This window comes from Fistularia commersonii, chromosome 22 (assembly GCF_037954325.1).
Source record: "Fistularia commersonii isolate RoL2024-O1a breed Wild chromosome 22, RoL_Fcom_v1.0, whole genome shotgun sequence".
Classification (NCBI taxonomy): Eukaryota; Metazoa; Chordata; class Actinopteri; order Syngnathiformes; family Fistulariidae; genus Fistularia; species Fistularia commersonii.
In genome coordinates, this window is record NC_141305.1 from 9,186,236 (window position 1) to 9,211,759 (window position 25,524).

The following is a 25,524-nucleotide window of genomic DNA, read 5'->3' on the forward strand; positions in this document are numbered from 1 at the left end:
ACTCATTTTAGCTCAGGGGCAACATGGAGGAAAAGGTATTCTCAAGTTCGACGGACAGGTAAAATCATGACATATTAATTATTGTTAATGTACCTATTGTTCAATTCAACCCTGAAACCTGGTATCTTTTAGCTTTAGAACGGATTAACCCATTTATGGGCCTCATCCGGCCCGCGGGCCTTGAGTTTGACACCCCTGGTCTAAGGGCTTATGTATAATACGACAAAACAAAAATATTGACACATTGTCAATTACCATAAAACAAACAAACAAACAAACAAACAAACAAACAAGCGAACAGTAAATATTCAAAATCCTCAAGATTTGTATCAGGCAGTGATTTCTTCCTTCCAATATCTAAAATTATTGGGATTTCCGAAAATGTAAGCAAAATAAAACGGAATCCTTATTCTTCCCAGCACTAAACAACACAAATAACCGCAAATATTCCAAAAAGGTGACGTAAGCTGATTTTGGACCATGTGAATATGGACATGAGGAATACCTGAATTGTAACTTTTGCACAAAGATGGTTCAAAAAATACAATGAAGGTGATGGAAATGAAGTTATTAGTCCGTTGTCGTTGCAGCTCCATATCGCTGGGCGGCAGTGCGGCGCTCCTGAGCTGGTTGTCAAACGCCGGGCAGAAAACGAAGAAATCCCAAATCACACGGTTTGCGCATGGAACCAAGGAACGGGTCTAAATATGATTAGTCGATCGTACGTGTTTTTTACTCACATTTTATCAACTTTTTAGTTTTTTCGTCGTTATTTTTCTCAAACCTCACTTCAAGCTCTATTCAGCGAAAATCTGGTAATTTTTTTTTTATCATTGTTGACTTATTGCCTAATGCGAGCTAGCTAAAGTTGTATCTCGATTTGTCTTTTTTCCCTGTTCTAATTTCGAAGAGACTGTTACTTAGATTATCTGATATAATTTCTGTGTTTTCCCCCATCATTTACTTCAGCATGTTATTGTGTTTTGCGGGTATCATTATAATTTTGATCATGTTTGTTTAGCTGTCGGCGCAGCAGCAACGACATGACTATTTTTTATCACAAATAATGGGCTTCATCGACAGCGCAATGAAAAATGACGTTAATTCGGTTTCTAAAACGAATCAACCTCATTTTGGAATAACAAGAGGAGTTTACTAGCATCTCAATGAACTACACAGTGTGTTCATCTTGTAAAAACATTAAATTAGATTCAACTTTATTGTCATTACACATGTAAGGATACAGAGTAACGAAATGCAGTAAAACATCATTGACAACTTGAGGCCTGAAGGATTTTATAGTCAATGTGTATATGATATTAAAATGTGATATTACATATATATGTGATATTACATATAACCCCTGCTAACAAGTTTTTGAACATTAATGGTGACTTTTTAAACTCCCCTCAACAGCCAAGATGCCAATACAGTGCAGCAAGTGTGTTGACAAACGCGCTGTGCTGAAACGTCCCAAAACAGGCCACAGTTTGTGCAAAGAGTGTTTCTTCTTGGCCTTTGAGGAAGAAGTGCATCACACTATTGTAGCGGCAAAACTATTCAAACCAGGTGAGGTGGTTGGGATCGCTGCCTCAGGTGGAAAAGACTCGACGGTGCTAGCACATGTAATGAAGCTCCTGAATGAGCGCTACAACTATGGCTTGGAGCTCATGCTTCTCTCTGTGGATGAGGGAATCACCGGTTATCGGGACGACTCCTTGGAAACGGTAAGGAGGAACCAGCAACAGTATGAGCTGCCGCTGAAAATAGTGTCATATGAGGAGCTGTACGGCTGGACTATGGATGCCATAGTGAAGCAAGTGGGATTGAAAAATAACTGCACCTTTTGTGGAGTGTTCAGACGCCAGGCGTTGGACAGAGGAGCTCTAATGCTAAAGGTTGACAAGATATGTACAGGTAATTCCTCGTGATACATTGTCGATTCAATCTTGGATTATGGCACAGCAAATGCAGATGGAAAATATTTAAGAAAAAAAAAATTGTTTTGGGGTTTGTTTTTGTACAGGTCACAATGCTGACGACGTGGCAGAAACAGTTTTGATGAATTTCTTGCGAGGAGACATAGCCCGCCTTCGCCGGTGCACTGCCATATCCACAGCCAGCGAGGGGGAAGGCGTTGTGCCCCGTTGCAAACCTCTGAAATATGCATATGAGAAAGAAATTGTCATGTATGCATACTTTAAGAAGTTGGACTACTTCTCAACTGAATGTATTTACTCTCCCAATGCTTACCGTGGCTATGCAAGAACCTTTTTAAAGGACCTGGAGAGTATAAGGCCCAGCTCCATCATGGCTATCATCCATTCAGGAGAGAACCTTTCTGTACGGGAGGGGGTTAAAATGCCAGTCCAAGGAACCTGCAGTAGGTGTGGCTACATCTCGAGCCAAGCGCTGTGCAAATCCTGCGTGTTGCTGGAGGGCCTGAACCGAGGTCTGCCAAAGCTGGGAATTGGCAAACACCACCGCTTGCATGAGAAGATCATCTCCAATCAGCCACTGACCGAAAAGGAAGAGAGGAAGCTGAAATCTGTTGACTTTTGACAAATTTTACAAGACTTTTATTTCACTTTCAACTCAAGATAGGTAATGATGTTTCCCAATGACACTTTTTTTCCTCACAAAGAGAACAGAAAATAGTGTAACAAAGTACCATTTTCTTTCATCAGTCATTTCTAATTTATTATATCTTTATGTAGTTTTACATTGATGCTTCAAATATTTACATAGAATGGGGATTTAATAAGCTGCTGTTTTACAGCTGCAATCTGAATTATTGACCTCACTCGTTTACAGTACTATTTTACAGAAGCAAATGTTGTCAGATGTTTTTGTTATTCTAGCAACACAAAGATGGATCAAGGAAGAAAATATCTTTGTGCGATCCCCTACATCCTGATGTTGCGATGTGCTGTGAGGACATGGTGACAGTAAATGTCCCATTGTGTTTTATGAACCATTTAATAAATATGTAGCCTTTATTATTGAGTGTCTGCTTTTTTCCCTCCTGAGGAGGCTTAAAAGAGAGGCTATATTCAAGGAATAATGGTGATCATACTGTATGAAGAGAAATGTGCTACTGTGTGTAATAATATTTCATTTAGTAAACCAAACACCTACTTGAGCACAATTCATTTGTCACTCTTCTACCAGCACATATCCCAATGCACTTTCGACAACAAAAACTCATTTCTACACTGTATATGTGACAATAAACGCTTTGAATCTTGAATGATGATCCCACGCAAGGGTGGCATGGTGGGGCAGTGGTTAGTGCTTTGACCTCACAGGACCCTGGTTTCATTCTGACAAGGGGACCTTTCTGTGTAGACTTCGCATGTTCTCCCCGTGTCTGCGTGGGTTCTCCAGTTTCCTTCCACAGTCCAATGACATGCAGGTTAATTGGAAAAAATGGGAATATTGCCCTGATTGTGTGAGTGAATGGTTGTCAGTCTGTATATGTCTTACTACCATTGACTGGTGACTAGTTCAGAGTGCACCCTGCCTCTTGCTCGATGACAGCTGGGATAGACTCCAGCATCCCCCGCGACCCTGAGTTTAGGATAAGTGACAGACGACGGATGGATGATCCAACGCTGATTGTAACGTTGATCTTCTCCTTTCGGCTTTTCCCTTCAGGGATCGCCACAGGGAATCAACCTTCTCCATCCAACCCTATTCTCTATATCCTCCTCTCTCACTACGTCCATAAATCTTCACTTGTCTTCCTCCAGACCAGACCTGGGCATTTTTACGGCCCACGGGCCGTATCTGTCCCGCCAAACTATTTTCGTTGAATATTTTAATACGTATTTTCATACACTATTGAATTTAGAAATTCCTTATTTTTTCCTTTTGTGTATGGATGATGACATACAAAAATAATGTCAGTACATTTACATGATTGTGAATGATTTTAAAGTTGAAATAAAATGCCAAAAAATATTTATATAGCAATTTTCATTTTGTTCATGATACCTAGTTGGCCCGCGCATTAAAAAAGTAAATAAGAAATGTGTCCTGCCAGCCAAAATAACTGCCCATCCCTGGTCTGCCAGTATAGTCACTATCCCTCCTCTGTTCATCACCCAACCATCTCAGCTGATTGTAATTGTAATTACACCGAGTGACCGCTAGGTGGCGTCGCTTCGGTCCTCCGGATGCGCGCCTCGGCAAAAGTACACATGCACATATCGCGGCGCGTGCACGACAGCGACCCTCACCAACTTCCAGGACGGCAGCTGGGAAGTGGAGAAAGCAGAAAAGACCCAGGGCTTGGCTTCTCACTCACAAAGGGAAGGGGAAACGCCGAAACGCGCGGCGACGCCTGTTCAAGCGGACTTCCCAACCATGGAAGATCTGGGTGAGTCCGTCAAACTTGTGTTTTCCAGCGGCCGCGGCTGAGGAGCGGCTGCGGCGGCGGCGATGGTGGTGGTGGTGGTGGGAGCGGGGTGGATGAGTCAATGCGACGGCGAGACTTTACCTCGACACCCCAACTTTCGGCTGTAGTTGTCGGGGTGTCCAAGCCTGGGGGTTGGCGTGGACACAACCATATGTGGCCGAGGTGTTACGGATTCGTCCGTAAACGGGCGAATATTTGACGCGTTCCGCATTTTACAGAGCTCCGTTCACGCTAGATAGTAGTAAGTCTTCGGCTGGAGCTCGCTAGCCTCCACCGTCTCATCTTTTCAAACATTCCCCGCTAATTTTATCGATTCGAAGCACCCGGGGAGAGGACTTATCCCGGCTGACGCTCGGACACCAAGTTTTCCGATCACCTCCTCAACTGGTGTTCCCCTCCGGGGCTCCCCATTCCAGCTTTGAGGTGGTCGCGTCAACCGAACAGGCCTCCCTCGGTTACAGCGCGGCTCGGAGCGGAGGGTCTCCAGGCTGATGGAGCTCCCTAGGGGTTGCTCTACACCCTCACCCCTAAAATAAAGTCAAATATTACATCAGGACAGGTGACAGGCAGTCACTGGATCATGCGCCTCGCTATTCACATCCGTTTTATTCTCCTGACCGCTGCAGACGATTTGTTTTCCGAGCAACAAGTTTAAAACTTGGATTAGTTTGCAGGATCAGCAGCGGTTAAATACTGATATAAAAAGTTCTTGGAAATCCAAACGTGGCCACGGTCAGATATGGAATTGTCACTGGCATTTCAGGCGTCTAAGATACATTAATAAACAAGAAAATAAATGGACTACAAAAATGTAAATTTGTATCTTTTTTTTTCAATATTTAAATAATCTGGGTATTTCATACTTGTTGATTTGTTAATTTTGAGTCATAATTAATATATTGTTAGGTCGTCTTGATATCATTATTTCATCTCTTGCCGTAATCTCTTGTTCTGATGAGTAAAATGTACAATTTTTCCGAAGTTTCTATATATAAATTAATTGCACTATAGCAACTTTACTGGTGTCTTAATAGGGACAGGTGTCCAGGATCAATAATCTTGTTTGTTACATAATTCCCATTAGTCAATGCTGTGGCTAAAATATAGTGTTGGTATTCATATTTTGTTTCTTTCAGCCAGTTAGTTGCTCATTTATATTATTTAGTTATTGGTCTAAAAAGTGGCTATTTGGGCCAATGTGACTGCAGTAAATACTCAATCAATAACATCCAGCGGACCATTAGAAGATGAAACCTCATGCTCTATTTTTTTTTCTGCCTCACTAACCAGTCAACTCTCCAGGTCACTGGCCCTTGACCTTTTTCTCTGAACCCTGTGACCTTCTAGCTTAGTTGTTATCATTATAACCAGCTGGTCTGTGTGTTATATTTGCCTTTCTAATGCAGAACAAATCCCATATTTTACCTGTGTCATTTTTAGGAATGCGTCCATTTTTCTGATCTCCCATAGTAGAAAGGAAGTCGCATGGGGTTTTGAATTGTTTAAGTGGACAGGCGATGCGGCACATTTTAAGCTTTTCCTGCTGGCAGAATACCTTCAGGGCACATTAGATGTTCTGCCTCCCATGGGCGAGTGAATGGCCCAATTGTTGGACGGGAGCGAGATCTCCGTCTCACCAACGCAGCATGAACAGCAAGGGTGAGGCCACTGTGGAATGTCGAGCGTCACTCTGTTTCAGGGTCCAAGCCCAAATACTCTCTGGGTCATAACTTGCCTCTTACTACTACCACTCTCCGTTACATGCATGGATTCAGTCATGAGAAAGCAAGCGGGCATCATTATCTGACACGGGTCCTTGTAAATGCATATTCTCCACTTTTAACAAACCTCTAGAGGTCTGGGAGGTTGGCAGAGTCATAAAGTTCCCTCCTCATTACCTCCTAATCATAGAACATTTTTGCTTGTAAATACTTGATGAGGGTGAATATACTGCCCTTCTGTCTCACTCTTAATAACAATACCGTTATGTCCTGGTCTGATGATATCGCTGATGGTTGACAGGTCTAGATGAAACGGTGTGTGAACTTCATGGCACTTTGTAGAGTGTCACCATCCTGTTCTCATCTTTTTTTTTTTCCTCAAATCCCTACATTGCCTTCCACTCATGTCAGGAGCTTCCCTTGCCTGAGTATGCTGTATGTCTGAGTCTTACTTTTCCACAGGTATCTTTGTTCAGTCTCTTGGAGTTCAAACAGGTGGCGAACTGGCCTGTTTTCACTTATGCGACAACTTATGACCAAATCTGACGTCCGTCTGCTGACCTGTCCTGTTTAAATGCACTGTTTTCTGGTATATAAACAGATGAGAAAAAAGGAAAAAGCATATGAAGTTAAATCTGTAGCTTGGATGACATATCTTTTTGTACCAAAGATGAATTCAGTGTCTCATCTGCATTCATTGATAGAATAATACCACTTTTTAGGTCATTTCTTATGATTTCCCCGTACTCCTGCAATTGAAAAATTATCCATGTCTCTTCAACAGAGTGAGGAGCATAACTCATTGATAAGACTCCATTAGCGCATGTTTGTAATCCTGGCCTAATTCAAAGCCAGTATGTAGGCACCATTTCAAACAGTTTCAATGATGCAATCCAGTTTGAAGCCACCACACGTCTGTCCGTGAATTCCTCAGGATTGTGTGACATTCTGGTGGAGTGACCTCAGGGCCTCAAGGAAACCCTGCTCAATGTCTTCAGGTTATCACCAAGGACCCTGGATTAGTGCAGATATACTATAGATTATGTTGGATGGCCATTAACCAAGTGACAGTTGCACTTGAACAAGGGAAACATTTTGTATTCTGGCTTGTAATGTCATTTTACAAAGGAATCAAGAGCACTTCCCAACGTTGCTTTTAAAGTGCTGTTTTGACTTTAGATAAACCATTTTTTGTAACACACATCGTTTTCCCATAATGTCAGGGGTATAATTAATGGCCGGGGTGGCTAATAAACAATAATAAATGTATCCTATATCAATAATCATGAGGAAATTAATTCTCTGCACTTAACCCATCACGGATGAATCATGAGCAGTAGGCTGCTGTCCACCAGTGCCAGGGGAGCAGTTAGGGGTTCAGTGTGTTGCTCAACAACACTTCGACACACTAGGAGGAGGCGGTAATTGAACCAGGAATGTTTGGTTCCAAAGAAAAAATTGTAAATTGTATGTGTTAGGAACTTGGCTTTGACTCTCAGAATTCAGTTTTTAAAGAAATGGCATTTTGGAAATATGTATATCATGCACATTTATATAAAAACATTTAATACACAAATATCCATATAATAGTGTGCATTGTCCTGGAAACGTGATCTCTGCATCACAGCTGAAACGTGAGTCAGGAGACCATGGCATATTCACTTTACAGCTGCATATTTCCTTAATTATTTGAATCTCCAGGCATGACAGCACAATCACTCGTAAATAATATCACACAAGAAGCCATTGTTTATAATAACATTTCAAACATTGTTTTCATTGGTTTCTTAATTTAGTGTTATATGTTTTGTTGATAAGCCTCAATTTACAAGTAGTTATACAGCCATTACTACTATGAGGTATATTTTTATAATAATCAGTCCAATAATAATAGTGGTTCCAATAATGGTGATAGAGATCCGTAACAAATTCTTTGAGCTCTGCTGACATTTTCCCAAAACAACTTTGTAGTCTAAGCAACATTTCAGCAATCAGTGATATCCATCTCATGTACTTGAAGGAAAATTGTAAGAAACAGAAGTCTCAGGAAAAAAAGGTTGTGCATGGTATATTTGATTTTTCAGTCCAAAAATGAAGCTCTTCATTACCACTTTCAGCCACATCTCCCAACATTAACCAAAGACAATGTTTTCCTCAAACATAATAAATGTTATAATTCTCAGGCTAAACACTGAATTCATGCCATTTGGTGTAGAAATAAGTGTTTGTTTCTAAGTGGGACCACATTTTGTGATGCAGTTTTAAAGGTATGCACTTAACTTGGAAGAGCAATCTTAGAATCTGTCAACTTTAGATAGATAGATAACAGCAAAAACTTGCGGTTTTTGGTAGAGGAAGCAGATATCCAGGACAACAATTCCTGTCCTTTTTTGTTTGATAAGGGTCTGATTTATAACTTGAAATGGGAGGAAGGGAAAGCGGCTAAGAGACGATGACGACGACAACTGGACCCTGTAGCTGGTTTCGTCATGCAGACAAAGTACAAAGCTAAATAATAATTCAGGACTGAGGTTACATTGTGAGATATTTTTTCTAAATAATTTTGTCAGTGGGGTCTGAGTCATTTTCCCTTCTCACAGACTGCTTACCAGCATTGAGTCAGAGTCCTTTAAAACATGATTTATCAGCTCTGATTCCAATTGGACTCCAAATAAAAACTAGCAGTCCCCCAGCCCAAAATTTTGGCCCTTGTCTCTTGATGCTGGAGATCTCTGTTTATAGAGATTACGCTAGACAACTTGGCTCTACTTTGCAGATACACCAAGGCACATGTGTCTTTAATACTTGGGCTGAAACCACACCACCTGCTGACCACCCACGCCCGTCAACGTGTGCAATGTATCAATGTATCAGCTGACCAAGTTGAAGTGATGTATTGTGCTCTCCAGTCAAGATAAAGTGTTGGCTGAGTTAAAGGCAGGACGGTCCTGAATGTTAACGGTGTTTGTACAGCATACCAGAAGATCTTAGAAAGTCTCTAGCGGTTTCTGTGTCCCTCTATGCCTGCAGCACAGAGTTAGTGTTACCAGACTAGCTATCATCACCCCATGAGGTCTGTAGGGTGAGTGCATGCCGGCTCTAACCACCGGGCTTGCCTGCTAGGCTACGGCGAAGCTCCTGACTGTAAATCACTTGTAAATCACTTGTTCTCGGGATCCACACCCATCCTGTTCTGGGTCTAGGGAAGAGAGAGAACTGCATGGCTGACCTCATCGCTGAGGCAACAGACCCTGCCCCACATCCTGAGGAAACAGAGGAAAAAAAACAATGAGCAGAGTCAGCGCTGGAGGCCAGCAAAGCCTGGCTGAAGGGGGTAGTTCTGGGCCTGTTGCGAGGACAGTTACACATTGTCCTTGAAGTTGCTTGACTTGCAATCAATTCCTTTCTTTCCTCTGTCAATTTGTTTCCACACTTTCCTCATTGTAACTTGGCCTAGAGGGTATATCTGATATATTTTTTTTGTTTTTGCTGTCACTCTAGGGCTACGGTTGTTGGAATGATTCCTTGTTGACTCCCTCCTTTACTCAAACTGGAACTCCCCAGGACTCCACTGCATGGTCTCCATCTTGATATCTATTTGGGAGTGGGACCTTGCATTTTAGTTTTTAATTTTGTTTTTTGACAAAATATAAATATCCATATTTGATTTAGAAATGTTTTATCCTCGTCCTACTGTGATCTTCTGTTTTGACTTGAGGGGCAACAACCAAAATGCATCCGTAGCAGGTTAGAAAGAACAAATCGATGACTTTTAATATTTTTGATGATCATCTTAACCTCCCCAAACTATGGAATGTGGTAAGAATAAAACCAAAATCAGTAACTAATGGATCTACCCATTTGCACCATCAGCAAGCGACAACTGAAAAACCTTGAGTGAAATTGGTCAGGAAATCATGTATCTGCCCCTCTTTTTTCATTAGCTGCCTTCATCTTATCACAAGAAAACCATCCCAAATAAATATGTGAAATCTATTGTAAACAACATCCAAAACCTGTATCTTCTAGAACTTGAGAAACAGCGACAGTATCTTATTGTAATTGTGTTTACAAAAGTGTATTTCCTGTCTACTGATAAAGATTTAGAATAAATTTTGCAGTGATAAAATGTTGAGCTGTGTAGCCCAGTCTTCCGAATTATTACACCATCTCTAAATCAGTTTCAGTTCCCGGGTGGCTTTACGTTTTGGTGAGACATCAGTGTTTTTAGCAGGAGTTGAAGTAACAAATAAGACTTTGTTCCCAACTTCCTTTATTCCTTTGGGTAGCATTACACTTACTTTGGTACATTTATGTAATTTATTGTGATAGCCTGACATTGCAAATCAGAGCAGGCAGTGCAAATAAAATATGAACCAGTTCCTTTTTCTTAGGCTCCCTGCAATTTAATTTGGTCCAAACACTTCATCTGCAGTTTTGTAGCTGATGATGCTATCGGCCCATTGCAAGCAAGTCAAAGAAAAAAAATAAAATACAAACACAAAAAGGGCAAGCAGATGTTTGGAGAAGTGACCGCTGACCAGAACCACAATGGAGTTAATTTAGGCACTGACAGATCCAAATGTAAACAGCGGATAACTGCACTGAAAAGTGTAAAAAATAGAAACGAAGAGACAAAGAAAGTATGATGTCCGTGACTACAGCTGAAATTTGGGGAGAAGTTTAAACCAAAGCCATTTCCATTATAGGTTCTTATTTAAACAATGAACTGATTTTTACATTCTACTGTCATATGGCTCAAAGTTAAGTTATCAGCTGACAGATCTCTGCGTCTTCACATGTTCATGGCTCTGAACGTGTCCTCGGTGACTTGAGTTTTACAACACTCTTTCGACTTTCCCCATCTTCTGATTTACTAGTCTGCGGGGAAGTGATTTTATTTTTGTCCACCCTTCTCTCAAAGGGAGTGTCATCTTTCAGATATGGGGTTACTCGGCAGGGTATTATTAGGTATGTTTATTTTGAAGTAATTGCCCTAAGGTGCTTCTGTCTTTCATGATAGTGTGCCATTGCTCTCATCCGGCCCTTTGTCAGTGCATAGGTCTGCTGCACTGACAGGGAAGGTGCAAAATCTGGTATTATTTTGAGCTTGCCCTCTGGCCCCTTCATCCATCTACCTTTTCTTGTTATAATTCACAAGCATTCTCTGAAGCTGATTATCACCCAACCTTCCCTGCCTGTCTCACATCTAACCCCCCCTCCCCCTCTCCAGAGCCCTGCCTGTCTTGTTTGATATAAATATCTCATCGGGCAGCCCGATGGGGTAGGGTTTCTCTGCTTGGCTGTGGCCAGCTCTGCTCTCATACTTTCTGGCTACAAACAGGTGAGCCGTGCACCCCGATGACCCATCACTGTAGGCCAAATATTAATAGAGAAAATTAGAAAGCTCCGGGCTCCTCCCTGCCAGCACTGTATGCCACTCTCTGTGGGAAACGGGCAGTAAAAACATTGACATCTCCCTTATCCTGGAATTCAAAGCATGCAGTAGTTAGCGGAGCGGATCCTGTAATTGTCCACACAATATTTTCATTTTCTGGACTGACAGATGGTGTTTTCTACTCAAACACATTCCTCACCCACTCTACCTCAAATCCATGTGGTATCTGTGGATTGTATGTTCTGCTTGAGTAGATATTATTACAAGGCATCATTGAGCCTTTTTTTCTGCTGAACATTTCCATTTTAAATACGTTTCATGCTTAATTCAATTTCTCTTGATTAGAGGAGTGATTGATTGCCCTCCAAGCTTGATTGCTTTCTTTCTCTAAAGTGGACAGAAGAATGTGTAGAATTCCCCTCACACCTTCACTCCCATCTGATAAAGACTGCAGAGTGGTGGCACAGCATTGCGTGGGCGGGAGGGTGGGCGGGTGGGTGTGTGCGTGGGTTGTTTGACAGACAAGACTGTACTAGCACCTACTGTCACAAGAATGTGTACATATACCCCATGTCTTCACAGCTGTTTGTTGAATATAGTTCAAATGACCACAATGTGAACTCGTTTTTGTACCTCTGACAGAGTGAGCCTCCATAATAGTATTTATTATTTATTTTACTTTTCTAGCCAATCAAGTGAATTTAGTACAAGTCATATCCCTCTTGATGACCTCTTTATTCCAGAGCTTGCACAATGCACTATTCAATCAGGATACTGTTAGAGTAGAATCGGACTTTGTCCGTGGCTCCTGCCCCCTGTCTGGAATGGAACAGATTAGTCTGTTACTTGGCTTACAGTACATGTTTGCATTCTTACTGCATCTAACCCTTGGTGGACCAAGCTTGTCAGACAGGCAAAGTTCTGTTGTCCAACCACGTTACAGTCTCAATGCTGCCCTCCTCAGGGGAAATTGCTCCTGTGTCTTCAGTTGTTACTCTTTTTTTTTTGACAAAAAAATTGTGTCTAAATGGCGTTCTGAAATAAATGGAGTTAATGATTTCATTCTGGGATTTGGCTGAAGTTGTGAGCAGTGTATTTTCACATAGAATTAGGTTTTTTTTTTAAAGGTTAGAATGAGTTCATGATCAATTTGCACAGCAACACCATAGTCTTATTGTTTACATCCGGAAATCACCAATGCTGACCACCATAGTGATGGCAGCAACAAACATGCTTGTAGAAAATATAAGGGTGCATAGGACACAATGCAGAGTGATGGGCATTCTCTCATCTGATCTGAACTGAATATAACCGTATTACTGGATATTTCATCAGCTCATCTGATAAGTAAATTAAAGTAGATTTCAGTTTTAACTGTACTGTTAACTAGAGTAATCAAGGAAACACACACTTCAAAGTAATCATTCTTATTCTATGTGACAAGAAGCATCTTAATAAAGCTCATGTAGCTAATTTGATCACCCATAATGCAAAGCATACAAGTATTTTTATTCTATGTGACCTGAGAGGAAGGTAATGCAGAGGCATTGTGTCATTTTGATACAAAACCTGTAACCCGCCTATAGGAGATGTATTTTTTTCATTCCAGCTTGGAAATTCACGTTATCAGACATTAGCAGCTTTTAGAGGTGTGCAATTATTTTCCATTCAGTAAGCTCATGCAGGCATAGAGCATTAGTCATTAAAAGTTACATTCAAACAAAGACTCTGTTCATGATGTTTTTCCCCTGTGGAAATCCCTTTCAGGAGTTCATATGCTCTTTCTGTAGCACAGATGTGTAATATCAGCAGGTGGGAAGGGTATAATTAGTGAGACTATTATAGAAAGAGTCTCAAAACTTGGCTCCTTCTATAAGGCAGCAGTCTTCACGGGCTGGAGTCAGACTAGGTGATGAAACACTTTCTAGTAATACATTACCATAATAAGTACCGGTATGCTTCATGAAACGGTTTCTTTTGAAAGCGTTTAAGATATGCTTCAAGAGGAGTGAAGCCAACTCCAAATTAAGTTATGTATACTATTTTAACAAGATTTACCTTTGTCCCAAAGCCAGCTGTGGTATTTTTTTTTCTGTCTGTCGGCTTTGTTTTATGAGTGACAAAGTCAACTTCAGTAATACCTTGTTTAGCATGTCAGCACCAGGTGCAGATTATTTTGGGCTGGTCATGATATTTCAGCACATTTGACCAGACATGGGGTACTTGCTGAGCAGCTTACCGCTTTAAATAGGCTCTGGCTCCCATGTGGTTTATGTCAAACTTCATGAATTAACCTCTAGGTAGGACGTCATATTTATTGCAGTAGAAAGCATTCATGTTCATGTACTTACTTTATGTGGTTAGACATACAATATATATAGACAGTTTGAGTTGATCAAACAATGTATTTTTTTGACGAGGGCTTTTTTTTTTTTTTACAGTGTCCATTTGGAATTTCAAAGACAGTGTTATAGAGTGATCTGACATTTTATTTATATTCAAAATGATCTTTTAGTAAATGTGTCTCTCATGGTAAAAAAGAAGGGCGAAAGTCGCTGAATTTCAAATGTCTTATCAGCTAGAGGTGCACTGAAAGTCACCCATGTTTGGCTTCAAGACCACTCCCCTAAAATCAGCATGATTTTGCACCTTGTTCCTCACACTATCCTTGTCTGTGCTGCTGTCTGCCTCTCACACGAATAACTGTGGCTGGAGAATGTTATAGATACAAGTAAGTGGACATCTTGGATGCTTTTTACTAATTTGGGGAATTTCTACTACATATGCTTTGTGGTATAAAAAGATTCTCCTATGAGAGATAAGTTTTAGTTGTGGGACAACTAAAAGGGATTTTTTTTAATCCTAAGCCATACTTTCAACAGATATATGGTAAATTGTTTAACTCCCTGTAACGTATGTTACGGTTAATGTGAAGTAACTTCATTTGTGTCGATCATACAAAATAAAAGCAAATCTCGTTTGTATGACCGTGAGATTTGAATCACTTCTGCAGCATTGTCATATTTCTGTGTCTAAAAGTAACAAGAATAACGTCCATTTCTTAAGTAGTTTGTTTTTTAGCTAATATCTTTTAAAGGAACAGAGGCACTTTATACAGTGCAATGTGGTGAAACTGAGATTAGTGAAAAGATTTCCACAATTTTTCATAATGTATTTCTGATGAAATGAGTTGTAACAGTGCAATTTCATGAAACAGACTGTGGCTGTTCCAGCCCTATAGTGTAACAGTATGCAGCCGCTGATCAGGGCCTATTCTGGATAGACTGTGGATGGATGGATTGTGTGATGTAAGAGTCTATTTTGTTCTAGCATTCCAATGGGCAGACACTCAGCAGGATAATACGGTAACCCCCTCCAGTCCTGAGCAGGATTCAAAACCCTTTTTTGTTTCCGCCCTTCTCTTTTTTTCCTCAAAAATAGAGACCACAGAAATACATCACAATTAAAGACACAAATTGTGTGGTCAAAGGTAAAAGGTGAAAGGGATCTGGAGGATAGGTTGCTCAGCGACAGCAAGGTTATATTTATGGTGTAGGAAGGCTGAAAAAAACGTGTGGGGATTTCAGAGAGTTGTTTAATGAGGGCCTTGATTATTTAAGGTATGAAGTTGGGAGTTATGTATAATTTCATACTGTCATGATGATGGAATTAGTTATTTAATTACAGGGAGCTTTTTTTTGGTGCTTGGGTTGCCTGAGAGACTGATTCAGACAGAATGTTCTTGTTCGTTTAGCCTCACACACCCCAAACAAGCCAATAAAGAATAAGATGTTCTTCTGACCAACTGTGTAGTTGAATCTTGCCAGAATTTGCAAAAAACTTCCAGCATTATTGTATCAGGTCTTTTTTTTCCTCCAGAGATACTGTAAACAGATGACTTTATAGAGAAAAATAATTTGGAGGCCAAGCAATATAAGCCTGTTGGTCATCCAATTTCTCTGCTTCTTGAGCAAATGAGTGTAAGTATAGTATACGTCTTATGATGTCAGAACTTGTTAGAGAGATTTCAAAATAAAAGCAAAACTCTTGTGTTTTTCTCTGTACAGTAACTATAGGAACTATATAATTGATTCATATCCATGTGTTGTATCCACACCCAAATTTGTTGTATATTTACGTGTAGCTGGATGTCGTAATTGTTTAGATATTCACATTCACTTTGATGTAGGAGGTAATGTCAAAATCAGGAGCATCTCAGGAACATCTTAGGAACATCTAATGCCATTCATTTGATTTATAGACTGAAAAAGATAGTGTTAATCTTGAGTTGATGTTTTTTTATAAGTTGCAGTGTTTGTACCAATCAAATTCCTGAATTCCAAACATCCAAAGTTTAATGTCCAAATGTGACATTTTAATATTCACTTGTGCTGACATTTAGCTGGCTTGAAGTTTAACCTTCAATTTCCCTTCTAAAATTGAGTATGAGTCCTTATCTCATGAACATGAACGGCGAGGTCGCTGCCCATCTTCCGTCGTTAGCTGAAAACATACCTCTTCACCAAGCACTACCCCACTAATCGCGCTTAGCCCCCCCACCCCCCAACCAAAAAAAACAAAAAAAAAAAAAAACAAACAAGAAATGAATGTATGTATCTATATGGTTTTGAGATGGCTATTTGGTAGAGGGATCACTTCTGACTTCCAACTACTGGTACTTTGGATCTTCGTTGACTGTGAGTCGCTTTGGATGGAAGCGTCTGCCAAATGACTGTAATGTAATTTAATATTTTATTCACATTTTCCTTGCTTTTAATCAGTCTGGAATTGCTTATTTCAGATATGTTAGCTACTCGTTGCCATATCGTGTGTTGAATGTGGATGTAAAATTACATCATTTAAATGTAGCCAACGTCAGCTGATTTATCAATAGTGTTTTTATTGCTATCAGAATGCATCAAGTACTCCATTAATAAATTTATAATGTCGACTCTCAAACCTTTCAGATGCATTGCTGGCTGACCTTGAATCTACTACATCCCACATTTCAAAGAGACCAGTGTTTTTGCCCGATGAGACCCCCTACTCCATCCCCACCGGAGGTCACTCCTACCAGGACATATCTGTGCCTCCTCCAGTCCCTCCTCCACCTTCAGCTGAGGCTTTGAATGGTTCCTTACTAGATCAGTCAGACTCCCACCACTCCTCTCAACAGGTACATCTACTGTAATGAATCATTCCATCATTACTGGTTTTTCATGGTGCAGAAAGTTAAATAAATAGTATGTAACAAATGACTGTAAATGCAAGTTGTAAATGGTTGAAACTCACAACAATATTTTTTGTTCATTTCCGCTTAATGAAATTTGATAGAACTAGTGTTAAGCGAACCCATTGCACATCAAAGTTTATACTATTGCCAGTTTCACTGAGATATTTCTGATTTTACAGTCATTAGGTTCAACCCAAAAGAATTCATGGTCAAGGGATGGTAGGTGCTCTCCAGTTACTCACACTGAAGAGGACCACGTCTACAGGTAGCTCTACAGTCTAATGCCTCAGATACTCTTTGCCGTAACCTGTTTTTGCTATCATCGTCATCTTCTTCCTTCTTGTCTTCAGTTTTCCAAACAAACAGAAATCATCTGATTCATCGACAGCAGCAATGACCTCTGCCCTGGGCAGTAACTTATCCGAGCTTGACCGGATGCTGCTAGAACTCAATGTTGTGCAGCAGAGCTCTCCATCATTTGCTACAACAGGTAGACACTTGGGTTTCATCTGCATCAGTTGTGTTTGCTTCGAACAAAATAAGTTGTAGCGATCATGTCCCCACAGAGGAAGCAGCTCCACCCTTACCTTCATGCAGCATCACCCACTATGAGAACGGCAATGCCCCTGACATCGTAGTGAGCCCTCCTTCCCAGGAGAAACCCAAGAGGAATGGAACAAGGTTGGAAGAGACTCGACCCACGGTGGAGAGTCTGCTGGATGAGCTGGAAGGCTCAGTGTCCTCATCAAGGTATTGTGCGCCCCTATTGTGTGTCTCTACCCCCGATTCTTGGTCGAGACCCGTGCAGACCCAGATACATTAAAACTTGAGACTGAGTCTCTAAGTAAAAGTTATAGGATTCCTGCTTTCACTGGATTGAAAGACATTTGTCCTTGTACTTGGAGAGGAACGATTACCCTCCACCTGAACGGAGGGTAAACAGGAAGTGTGTATTTGTACTGCATTGTGTGGTAGTGGAAAAGAAAAGAGAGTTGTTTTATAAAAATACTCCATAGCTGAACCGTTGGATCTTATTTGGGACCCGCATCAATTGTGTTTACTAATTAAATCAACTTTTTAAACAAAATCTTCAAACAGAAGCAGTATGTTCTTAGCAGTGTTCAAATCGAATTGAATTGAAACAATGCAGTAAACAATTGTGAACAATTTACAAAAGATGAGTAACTGCGCAGGACATTGCACTGAGTTCAACATAAAACATCAGGAAGTCCTTGCTTAATATAAAATGTGTTTTACAGCCCCACACCTCGGCATGTTGATATGGATAGCCCTTCCCAGCAACAAGCCCGAATTTCAGCGTCTTGTGCCACAAGAGAGCTCGATGAGCTGATGGCCTCTTTGTCTGACTTCAAGGTACTGTAAGGGTTCTATAAATAGAAAGAAATAAAGTATAATGTCTTTGCAGCTTCTCCCTGTCAAATTCCTGATAATGTCTCTGTCCTCTTGCTCTTATCTGCCTTACTCTTTCGTTTTTCTGTCCTCCAGCCCAGTTCTTTGGGCTCTCTTCTGGACCCAGCAGGAGCGTCTTCCAGTTCTCCTCATCCTCCAGTCTCTTCCTCCGTCACCCCAGTGGCTTCTCCTTTCCCCAGTCTGTCCAACCCGTCTGCCTGTGCTTCTCCTCTGTTCTCTTTACCTGTTGGTTTAGAGCTGCACATTGATGAGGCTGGCGGAGACGGTGGACCGTCAGTGTACCATCTGAATCAACTCCTTCCTCACAGTCCGATTTCCTCGGTCTCAGCAGCCATTGACATAGACCAAGATTCTGTCAGAGATGTCTCGCACTCCACAATGTCCCCTCAAACCAAGTCAACAGTCATCCTTTCGCAGTCCCCCTCATCTAACACCAACCTGCTGACAAATAGCCCAAGCCTGTCCAATACCACCACCCCCTCACTTACCTCAGTAAACACTGTTGTGGATCACAAATCCTCCAAGTCCCCCAGTCCATCTGTTGAATGGGTGTCACCCCAAGCTACTGTTTGTGAATCCTCCTGTGCTCCTGAAAACATCTCGTCCACTCAAGACCTAAGTTTAATGACATCCTCTTCACCTCGATCCAAAACCTTCACGCCTACCCTCTCTGCATCGGACAGTCCTTCCCCTGCCCCAGCTGCTGCCTTGTCATCTCCCACACTCCCCAGGTTTACATGCGAATCATCCTCACCTCAGTCAAGCATTCCAGTGAATGTCCCCTCTGCCATGGCCTTCACAACTCCTATTAACCCCACCAACCATCTGTTGGAGCCAACACCTTCAGCTCAAAGACGCGGCCCCGTCTCTCTCCAGCAGCCACCCATTGTAGAGTCTTCGCTGGACGAAGCACTGGACAAGCTGTTAGCCATGAGTCTGGCACAGAATCAGACAGCAGAACATGTGGATGACCTGCAGCTAAGGATGGATACACCATGTCTCAGCAGTGCAGTGCAAGAGGTGCATGAGGACCTCATCCTCCCCATGGACAGAAACAGCGTGCAGCCTGACACCTACACCAACAACACCTTCACAGATGGCTCTGTGGATGGTGGCACTGATGGAAATGTAGATCTGGACTGGGCTGACGAAGAACTGTCTGTGTCTCTCCACGATGGACTGGATGGCACCATGACGCCCTACACAGAGAGAATGTACACGGATGGCAGCATGACCCCGCTGACAGAGGCCAGCTGGATGGATGAGTCCATGACCCCATCCACATGCCCTGGGACCCCTGATGTCGCCTTGGACCTGCCACTGCTACAGCCTCCTAGTGCAGAAAGGGTGTCTGCATCAGGACACGTAGGCATCTCCACTATGGCTCGATGCGGGACGCACTTCCTTTACTCACATTTAACTTTTTTTTTGCTTATCACAGTAAAGCTTCACTACATGCTTGTGCTTGCTATATTACCCTCTGTCTTTTTTTTGAGGAGGAACCATTACATTGAAAATACACCCACTAATAATACTTAGTATAACATTTTAGCTTTTTTTGTTGTTGCAATAAACAGCTTCTCCTTGGTCTTGACTGCATAAGTAAGGATAGTTGCTATACTATAATTAAGTTGTCCTTTGTGTAAGTTTAAAAAAAAATACTGAGCCGATAAAGAAATCGGTGTGGTTTTTAAAATAAGAAATTATCCACTTAATTTAGCTTAACTGATATGAACATATGCTGTATTCCTAGTTGAATTTCAAATGTAATGGAATTCATTCACACTCAGACTTGGAAACTGCAGCCCTCTAATAACCAGATCAATGCTGATTCAGTTCTATGCAAAGAACTTAAGTGTGACCCCTGTCAGTAATGTGAAATAGTTTTGGTTGCTTGTTTGAGAAGGATTGGTTGTCCCCTAAGCATGCAAGGCGTGCATGAAGTGTGACTCAAAACTCCCTGACCGCTGCATCCTGGCCTGCCATTGATTTGGAACTTCTCCCATGGAGTGCTGATGTTTTTTCTGCGTCATCTGAGTCATGACTGCTGTGGGTGTATGATAAGGTGCTCAACATGCTCTCCAGATCAAATCAGTGATTAGGCGCACTAAGGAGACTCCCAACGTGCATCCCATGTACCGCGATGGCCACCCCCGGAGGAAAATGGGACCCATTATTGTCAACAAGAACTCATCCCAGGACCGTCTCATAGAAGAGCTTCAAGGCAAGTTAGGGATCAATCGTTTGGAGCGGCGACGCAAACAGTCTGATGAATGGCTGACTGAGGGTGTCATTGTCACTTCGAAACCCCAGCGATTCCGTCCTGATGGGGCCAACAGTGAGGTGGACAAGGTTGGCCTCAATGTGTACAGCAGCTAAATATTGTTCTCACTTTATTCACCATCAGTGTCCTACACATTTTCTTTTCTGTCTGCTCTTTTCTCTCCCTCTTCCTTTTTCTCTTTTCTGCTTCAGATTATAATTTCCCCAGAGTCGCCTGTCCATGCGAGGAAGGTGCCCCTACCTCTTTCACCCCCTGCTCCTCACCGCCCCCCTGTTTTAGAAGAACCTAGACATCCACTTCCTGTGCTGCAGCCCCCTCTTCCTATACCTCCCCCACCTCCTCCGCCTCCCTCACCCCCTCCCCAGCCACCCCACATGAAAGAGGAGGCCCTCATTTCACCAAGTCAGATTAGGAAAGCTTTGATGCCAGCACCTCCACCACCCCCACCACCAGTTAACCATCCTCCCGCTCCCAAGCCAGAGACCCCTCGTCCTGTTGTTAAAACCCAACTCCAGCCTCCAGCAGCAGAAATCGTTCCAACACCCAGAGCGCTGGTATCTGTAGGCTGCCAAACAGAGTATGACCCAATCTTCCCTCCAATTCAGGCATGAACCCCTCCTATCCATTTTGTTTTAACACTTAAAAAGCAAAAAATAGCTGCCCTTTTATTCCGGTAACCTCAAAACCTTACTGCATTTAATTCCCCTTATGTTGGTATGTTATGTACTTCTTAAACACTGTTTCTTAATGTTTAACCACTTTCAGATGATGGCCCAAGGGAAGGGTAACCTTCCCGGAGGAGGACCGACACAGGTCAACAAGCTAGACAACATGCTCGGCAGCCTGCAGTCCGACCTGAACAAGCTAGGTGTGCAGACAGTGGCTAAAGGGGTTTGCGGGGCCTGCTGTAAGCCAATTGTTGGACAGGTGAGATACTTTTCCAAGAAGCAATATCATTGCCTCTGTAATCAATATCATCAATAATGGTTCTGCTCAAGTAACTAATGCTAGACTACCTGAAGATAATGATGATACTATAGCTAATAAAATGTATTGTGTAGGTGAAATCTTTCTCCACATTGTTAAACATTGGTGTTAAAAGGCAGCGGTTACTCAGTGCTTATGTTTAATATCTGTAGTTAGATAACATGCAGTAAAATTATGAGCCAAATTTAAAAGATAATTTGACTAAAATGAAGATTTCAAAGTATCTCTTTGATGCTGTTGCCATTTCTAATTAAATCCACAACATATATTTTAACTTTTTTGAGGGGCTGTTGGACCTTAAGCAGGCCAGCTTGTATGCCCACTTGGGTTTTATGAGATATGAACCCAGTCAAGAAGAAAAATGAACAATAACGTCAAACTTACTTTTCCAGGTTGTGACTGCTATGGGGCGCACATGGCATCCCGAGCACTTTGTGTGCACACACTGTCAGGAGGAGATCGGCTCCAGGAACTTCTTTGAGCGTGAAGGACAGCCGTACTGTGAGAAAGACTACCATAATCTGTTCTCCCCACGATGCCACTACTGCAACGGGCCCATATTAGATGTCAGTCTGCTGTTCATACATTGCAGCCTTCATTGTTGTACTGCACTGCACATTTGCATTCTCATGTCCTTCTAGAAAGTTGTCACGGCGCTGAATAGGACATGGCACCCTGAACACTTCTTCTGTGCTCAATGTGGATCATTCTTTGGGCCAGAAGGTAGTGTAGTCTCACATATTTTGCATTTATTTAGTTGTGTTAATTTGATGTGGTATCCTGAGTTGTTACTATGGTTTTCTCTCTAAGGTTTCCATGAAAAGGATGGTAAGGCTTATTGCAGGAAGGATTACTTCGACATGTTTGCACCAAAGTGTGGAGGCTGTGCTAGAGCCATTCTGGAAAACTACATCTCGGCATTGAAGTCCCCTTGGCACCCTGAGTGTTTTGTTTGCAGGGTATGTACTGTGCACTCAGGTCGTGATGATTGTGGTTGTGTATCTGATATGTTGCTTGAAGTATAGACCAACAGATATGAAAGTGCAGATTATATTGAAAGATTTATGCTTTTCACAAAAGAGATTTTGGCCAGTATGAAAACTTAACAGATCAATTATTGTCAAATTTGTAATAATTTTGTCCTATCAACATTTCCAGCAGATACAAAGCGTCTTACTAGTTTTCTTCAGACATTGGTCTTTTCATATTTTGACACCCTCTAATGCTTGGATTCTGATTTTAAGGTCATGGGTAGTTTTTACACTTTTTACAGCAGAATAGTATGCAACATCTGTCTAACTTTTCTGTTGTTGAATCAATGTCTTTCTTGTGTTAAACATGTGTGATTTGATGTTAAATAGGCAGATGGCATAGTTGTTTGCGAGACTATTTAGCAGCATCTTGTGAAGTTTTAGTATTTAAGTCAGAATAATGTAATAGTAATTTGACATGAACAAGAAATGTTTTTGTAATGACTACAGTTACATTTTGATACTGTAGATATGACTTAATATTTGCAGGATATTGTCTAATATAATAATCCTTGCAGCCCCTCAGTCCACTGTCACTTGGGCTGTAGTTATAAAATATACTTGTATCAGAATACATGTACTGTATCTGTCTATAGGAGTGCTTCACCCCATTTTTGAATGGAAGTTTCTTTGAGCACGACGGCCAGCCCTACTGCGAAGTGCACTATCACGAGCGGCGTGGCTCCCTCTGCTCTGGCTGCCAGAAGCCCATCACAGGCCGCTGCATCACAGCCATGTCCAAAAAGTTCCATCCGGAGCACTTTGCGTGTGCCTTTTGCCTCAAGCAACTCAACAAAGGCACCTTTCAAGAACAGAACGACAAACCCTACTGCCGCGGCTGCTTCATCAAGCTTTTCGGTTAAGGAGGCCAATGCCCGTTTGTTTTCTACCCAGTGCTTTGCCTTAGTGCCAAGAAAGCACAGAGATGGATGGTTTGTATCAAGGAAGGTTATCTGTTTTCCGATGATGATGATGGAAGTGTGTATGGATTAAGTATGTGCATGTGATTGACACAACGTATTGCCTCTGCCAGGCTAAGATACATTTAGGTTGTCCTTCAGAAATGTAGAAAAAGGCCTTGGATTTCTTCTCATGGATTCATTGGTACAAGTGTGAAGCAGAGATACCAAATATTTCATGGACATTGAAAATCTGGTTAGCCTGAAAAACATGAGTTTAAGAATTTTTTTTTTCTTTCACACCAAGGTAAAATGTGTTGACTTTCAAGCTGGCAAATAACTCTCATTTCACATTGGTAAATCTAGAAGATGAAGGTGAAATCTTTCTGAACACTGAAGATGTCATTGAGATGCTCAGACATTGTGCTCACTGGTTGAGTTTGTCCTTCTGAAGCTAAGAAAAGACTTAGAAAATCTGAAATGCATAGCAGGGAGCAGGTGAACTGTTATTTTTAAAATTGTAATATTAACCCTTTTTAACAGCCGAGGAAAGGATTGTGGCAAACTTCTCTCAAATTTTATTGTTTTGGTGAGAGCAAAAGATAAATCCTCTGATGTCGTTGTTGATTTTAACTGAAAATGGGCTGCGTTAGCAATTACAGGTATTTTTGTAAGCGTGATGTCATAATCTACCAGCGTGACATGTTGCATTCTGTTATGTAAGTTAGAAATGTAAAGAATTTATTTTGCAGCTCTTTAACTACAACATCAACTATATTGGTGTTTTTAGCCAAAGTGTAAGCCCTCGTCAAAGGATATTATCGTGTCGGTCATTGGTTACTCTTCAACAGTTGATGCAGTCTTCTCTGGTCGCTGCGTAATTTTGAGCAGACCTCTTGTTTTCAAATGTTTCACTGCCAAATCATTCCTCATCTTTTCGTAGATGAAAAGAAAAATCGTTTGAAAATTTTCATCAAACAGCGAAGTGGAGCATCACACAGATAGTGGGAGTTTTATCACCATTACTTCCATCTCTAGTGCCATAACCAATTCTGAGTACATACTTTTTTTGTAAATATCTGATGCAGCTACATTTGAAGTGAAGCACTGGGATGCTTAGTTTGATAACCACTCATTCAGAGAAGGGAAGCCTGGTGGAAGGACAATACAAAGATACTGGGTTTTTTTCGGTGTAATTACTGTATAGAGAAACTGATGAATGTTCAAAGGAGAAGTACATAATGCAAGAAAACCTGAAAAATTAGCATGTGCTATTCCAATACTGCTACGTAGCTGTGGATTGACAAGTTTGGCCTCTGTAATTTAAGCGAAGGCTGTCCATAGCATTGTATCAGTACAATGTCTATTAACACTGGTGAATTCCGCAAAATACTGTTAACAGATGCAAAGTCCACAGTTCATTTTTCGTAATGACAATGCGCAAGTCCACCGAAAATGAACGGCGTTGACATGGTGGTCTTAGAAAAGTGAAATCATACGACTAGGGTGACAATTCCCTCAGCCTCTGAGTCGAACTACTGTATGAGGGCCTCTACATTGTTAAATATGAACTGTAACAGATTATTATAGGGCCTTGGTCTTGTTCAGGGAATTCTAGAGCCTTAAATCTTTTCTCTCTCTCTATTTAAGAGATCATGTAACATTTACCTACAAATCATTTTAGTAGTTATTTAACCAAAGCCATACTTTCTTGGAATTGTTTTTATGTCCTATTTTGTTTGTTTTCCTTTCACTTTGAATGTCAAAGGCTATGAATAGTGAGACACCTCAGCTGTAGTCTGATTACCCAAATAAATTCTGTTTTGGTATCAATTGTTTTTGATGTTTGTGCCTTCATTTTCCAGATTTCACTGCACAGTAGTTCAACTGATACACTTAACAGCTTGTATTTGTTGTCCCATCTTTTTTTTTTTCTAAACTCTTCACTCTGTTTTTCTGTAAATGCGGTGTGTTGCTTCTGAGACAAAAAAAAGAAACCTACACATTTTACTGAAATGTGACTCCTGTATTGGTACTTGTATCTGTTCTTTACTCAACCCCGCCTTATACCAGCTGTTGAATTCAACTGCGGTTCACAATAGATGACCTGGATGTAAACA

The 25,524-nt window shown here is 41.3% G+C and overlaps 2 protein-coding genes and 1 long non-coding RNA gene across 5 annotated transcripts; 2 read left to right on the forward strand and 1 right to left on the reverse strand.

Moving 5' to 3' along the window:
- The first annotated feature begins 642 nt into the window (after positions 1-642).
- On the forward strand, positions 643-3,950 carry ctu1 (cytosolic thiouridylase subunit 1 homolog (S. pombe)). Its single transcript, XM_086169880.1, has 3 exons — positions 643-815; positions 1,417-1,917; positions 2,027-3,950. Exons 2-3 carry the CDS (start codon positions 1,422-1,424, stop codon positions 2,560-2,562), a joined length of 1,032 nt encoding a protein of 343 aa, XP_086026006.1. The 5' UTR covers positions 643-815; positions 1,417-1,421; the 3' UTR covers positions 2,563-3,950.
- On the reverse strand, positions 1,762-4,867 carry LOC147221648 (uncharacterized). The gene is made up of 3 exons (XR_015107879.1): positions 4,242-4,867; positions 2,254-2,517; positions 1,762-2,157 (listed from the first exon to the last, which is right to left on the reverse strand). It is a non-coding gene; the product is annotated as an uncharacterized LOC147221648 (long non-coding RNA).
- On the forward strand, positions 4,239-25,237 carry LOC147221649 (paxillin-like). 3 transcript variants are annotated; one of them, XM_086169877.1, is made up of 14 exons: positions 4,239-4,381; positions 16,507-16,715; positions 16,952-17,037; positions 17,123-17,262; positions 17,339-17,522; positions 18,032-18,146; positions 18,279-19,568; positions 20,289-20,555; positions 20,679-21,092; positions 21,253-21,414; positions 21,867-22,040; positions 22,116-22,197; positions 22,285-22,433; positions 23,102-25,237. In XM_086169877.1, the coding sequence occupies exons 1-14, from the start codon at positions 4,369-4,371 to the stop codon at positions 23,366-23,368; spliced, it is 3,552 nt and encodes a 1,183-aa protein (XP_086026003.1). In that variant the 5' UTR covers positions 4,239-4,368; the 3' UTR covers positions 23,369-25,237. The 3 variants fall into 3 exon arrangements, with proteins under 3 accessions (XP_086026003.1, XP_086026004.1, XP_086026005.1); XM_086169878.1 differs by having other exon boundaries at positions 20,679-20,717; XM_086169879.1 differs by lacking the exons at positions 20,289-20,555; positions 20,679-21,092.
- Positions 25,238-25,524: the final 287 nt, after the last annotated feature.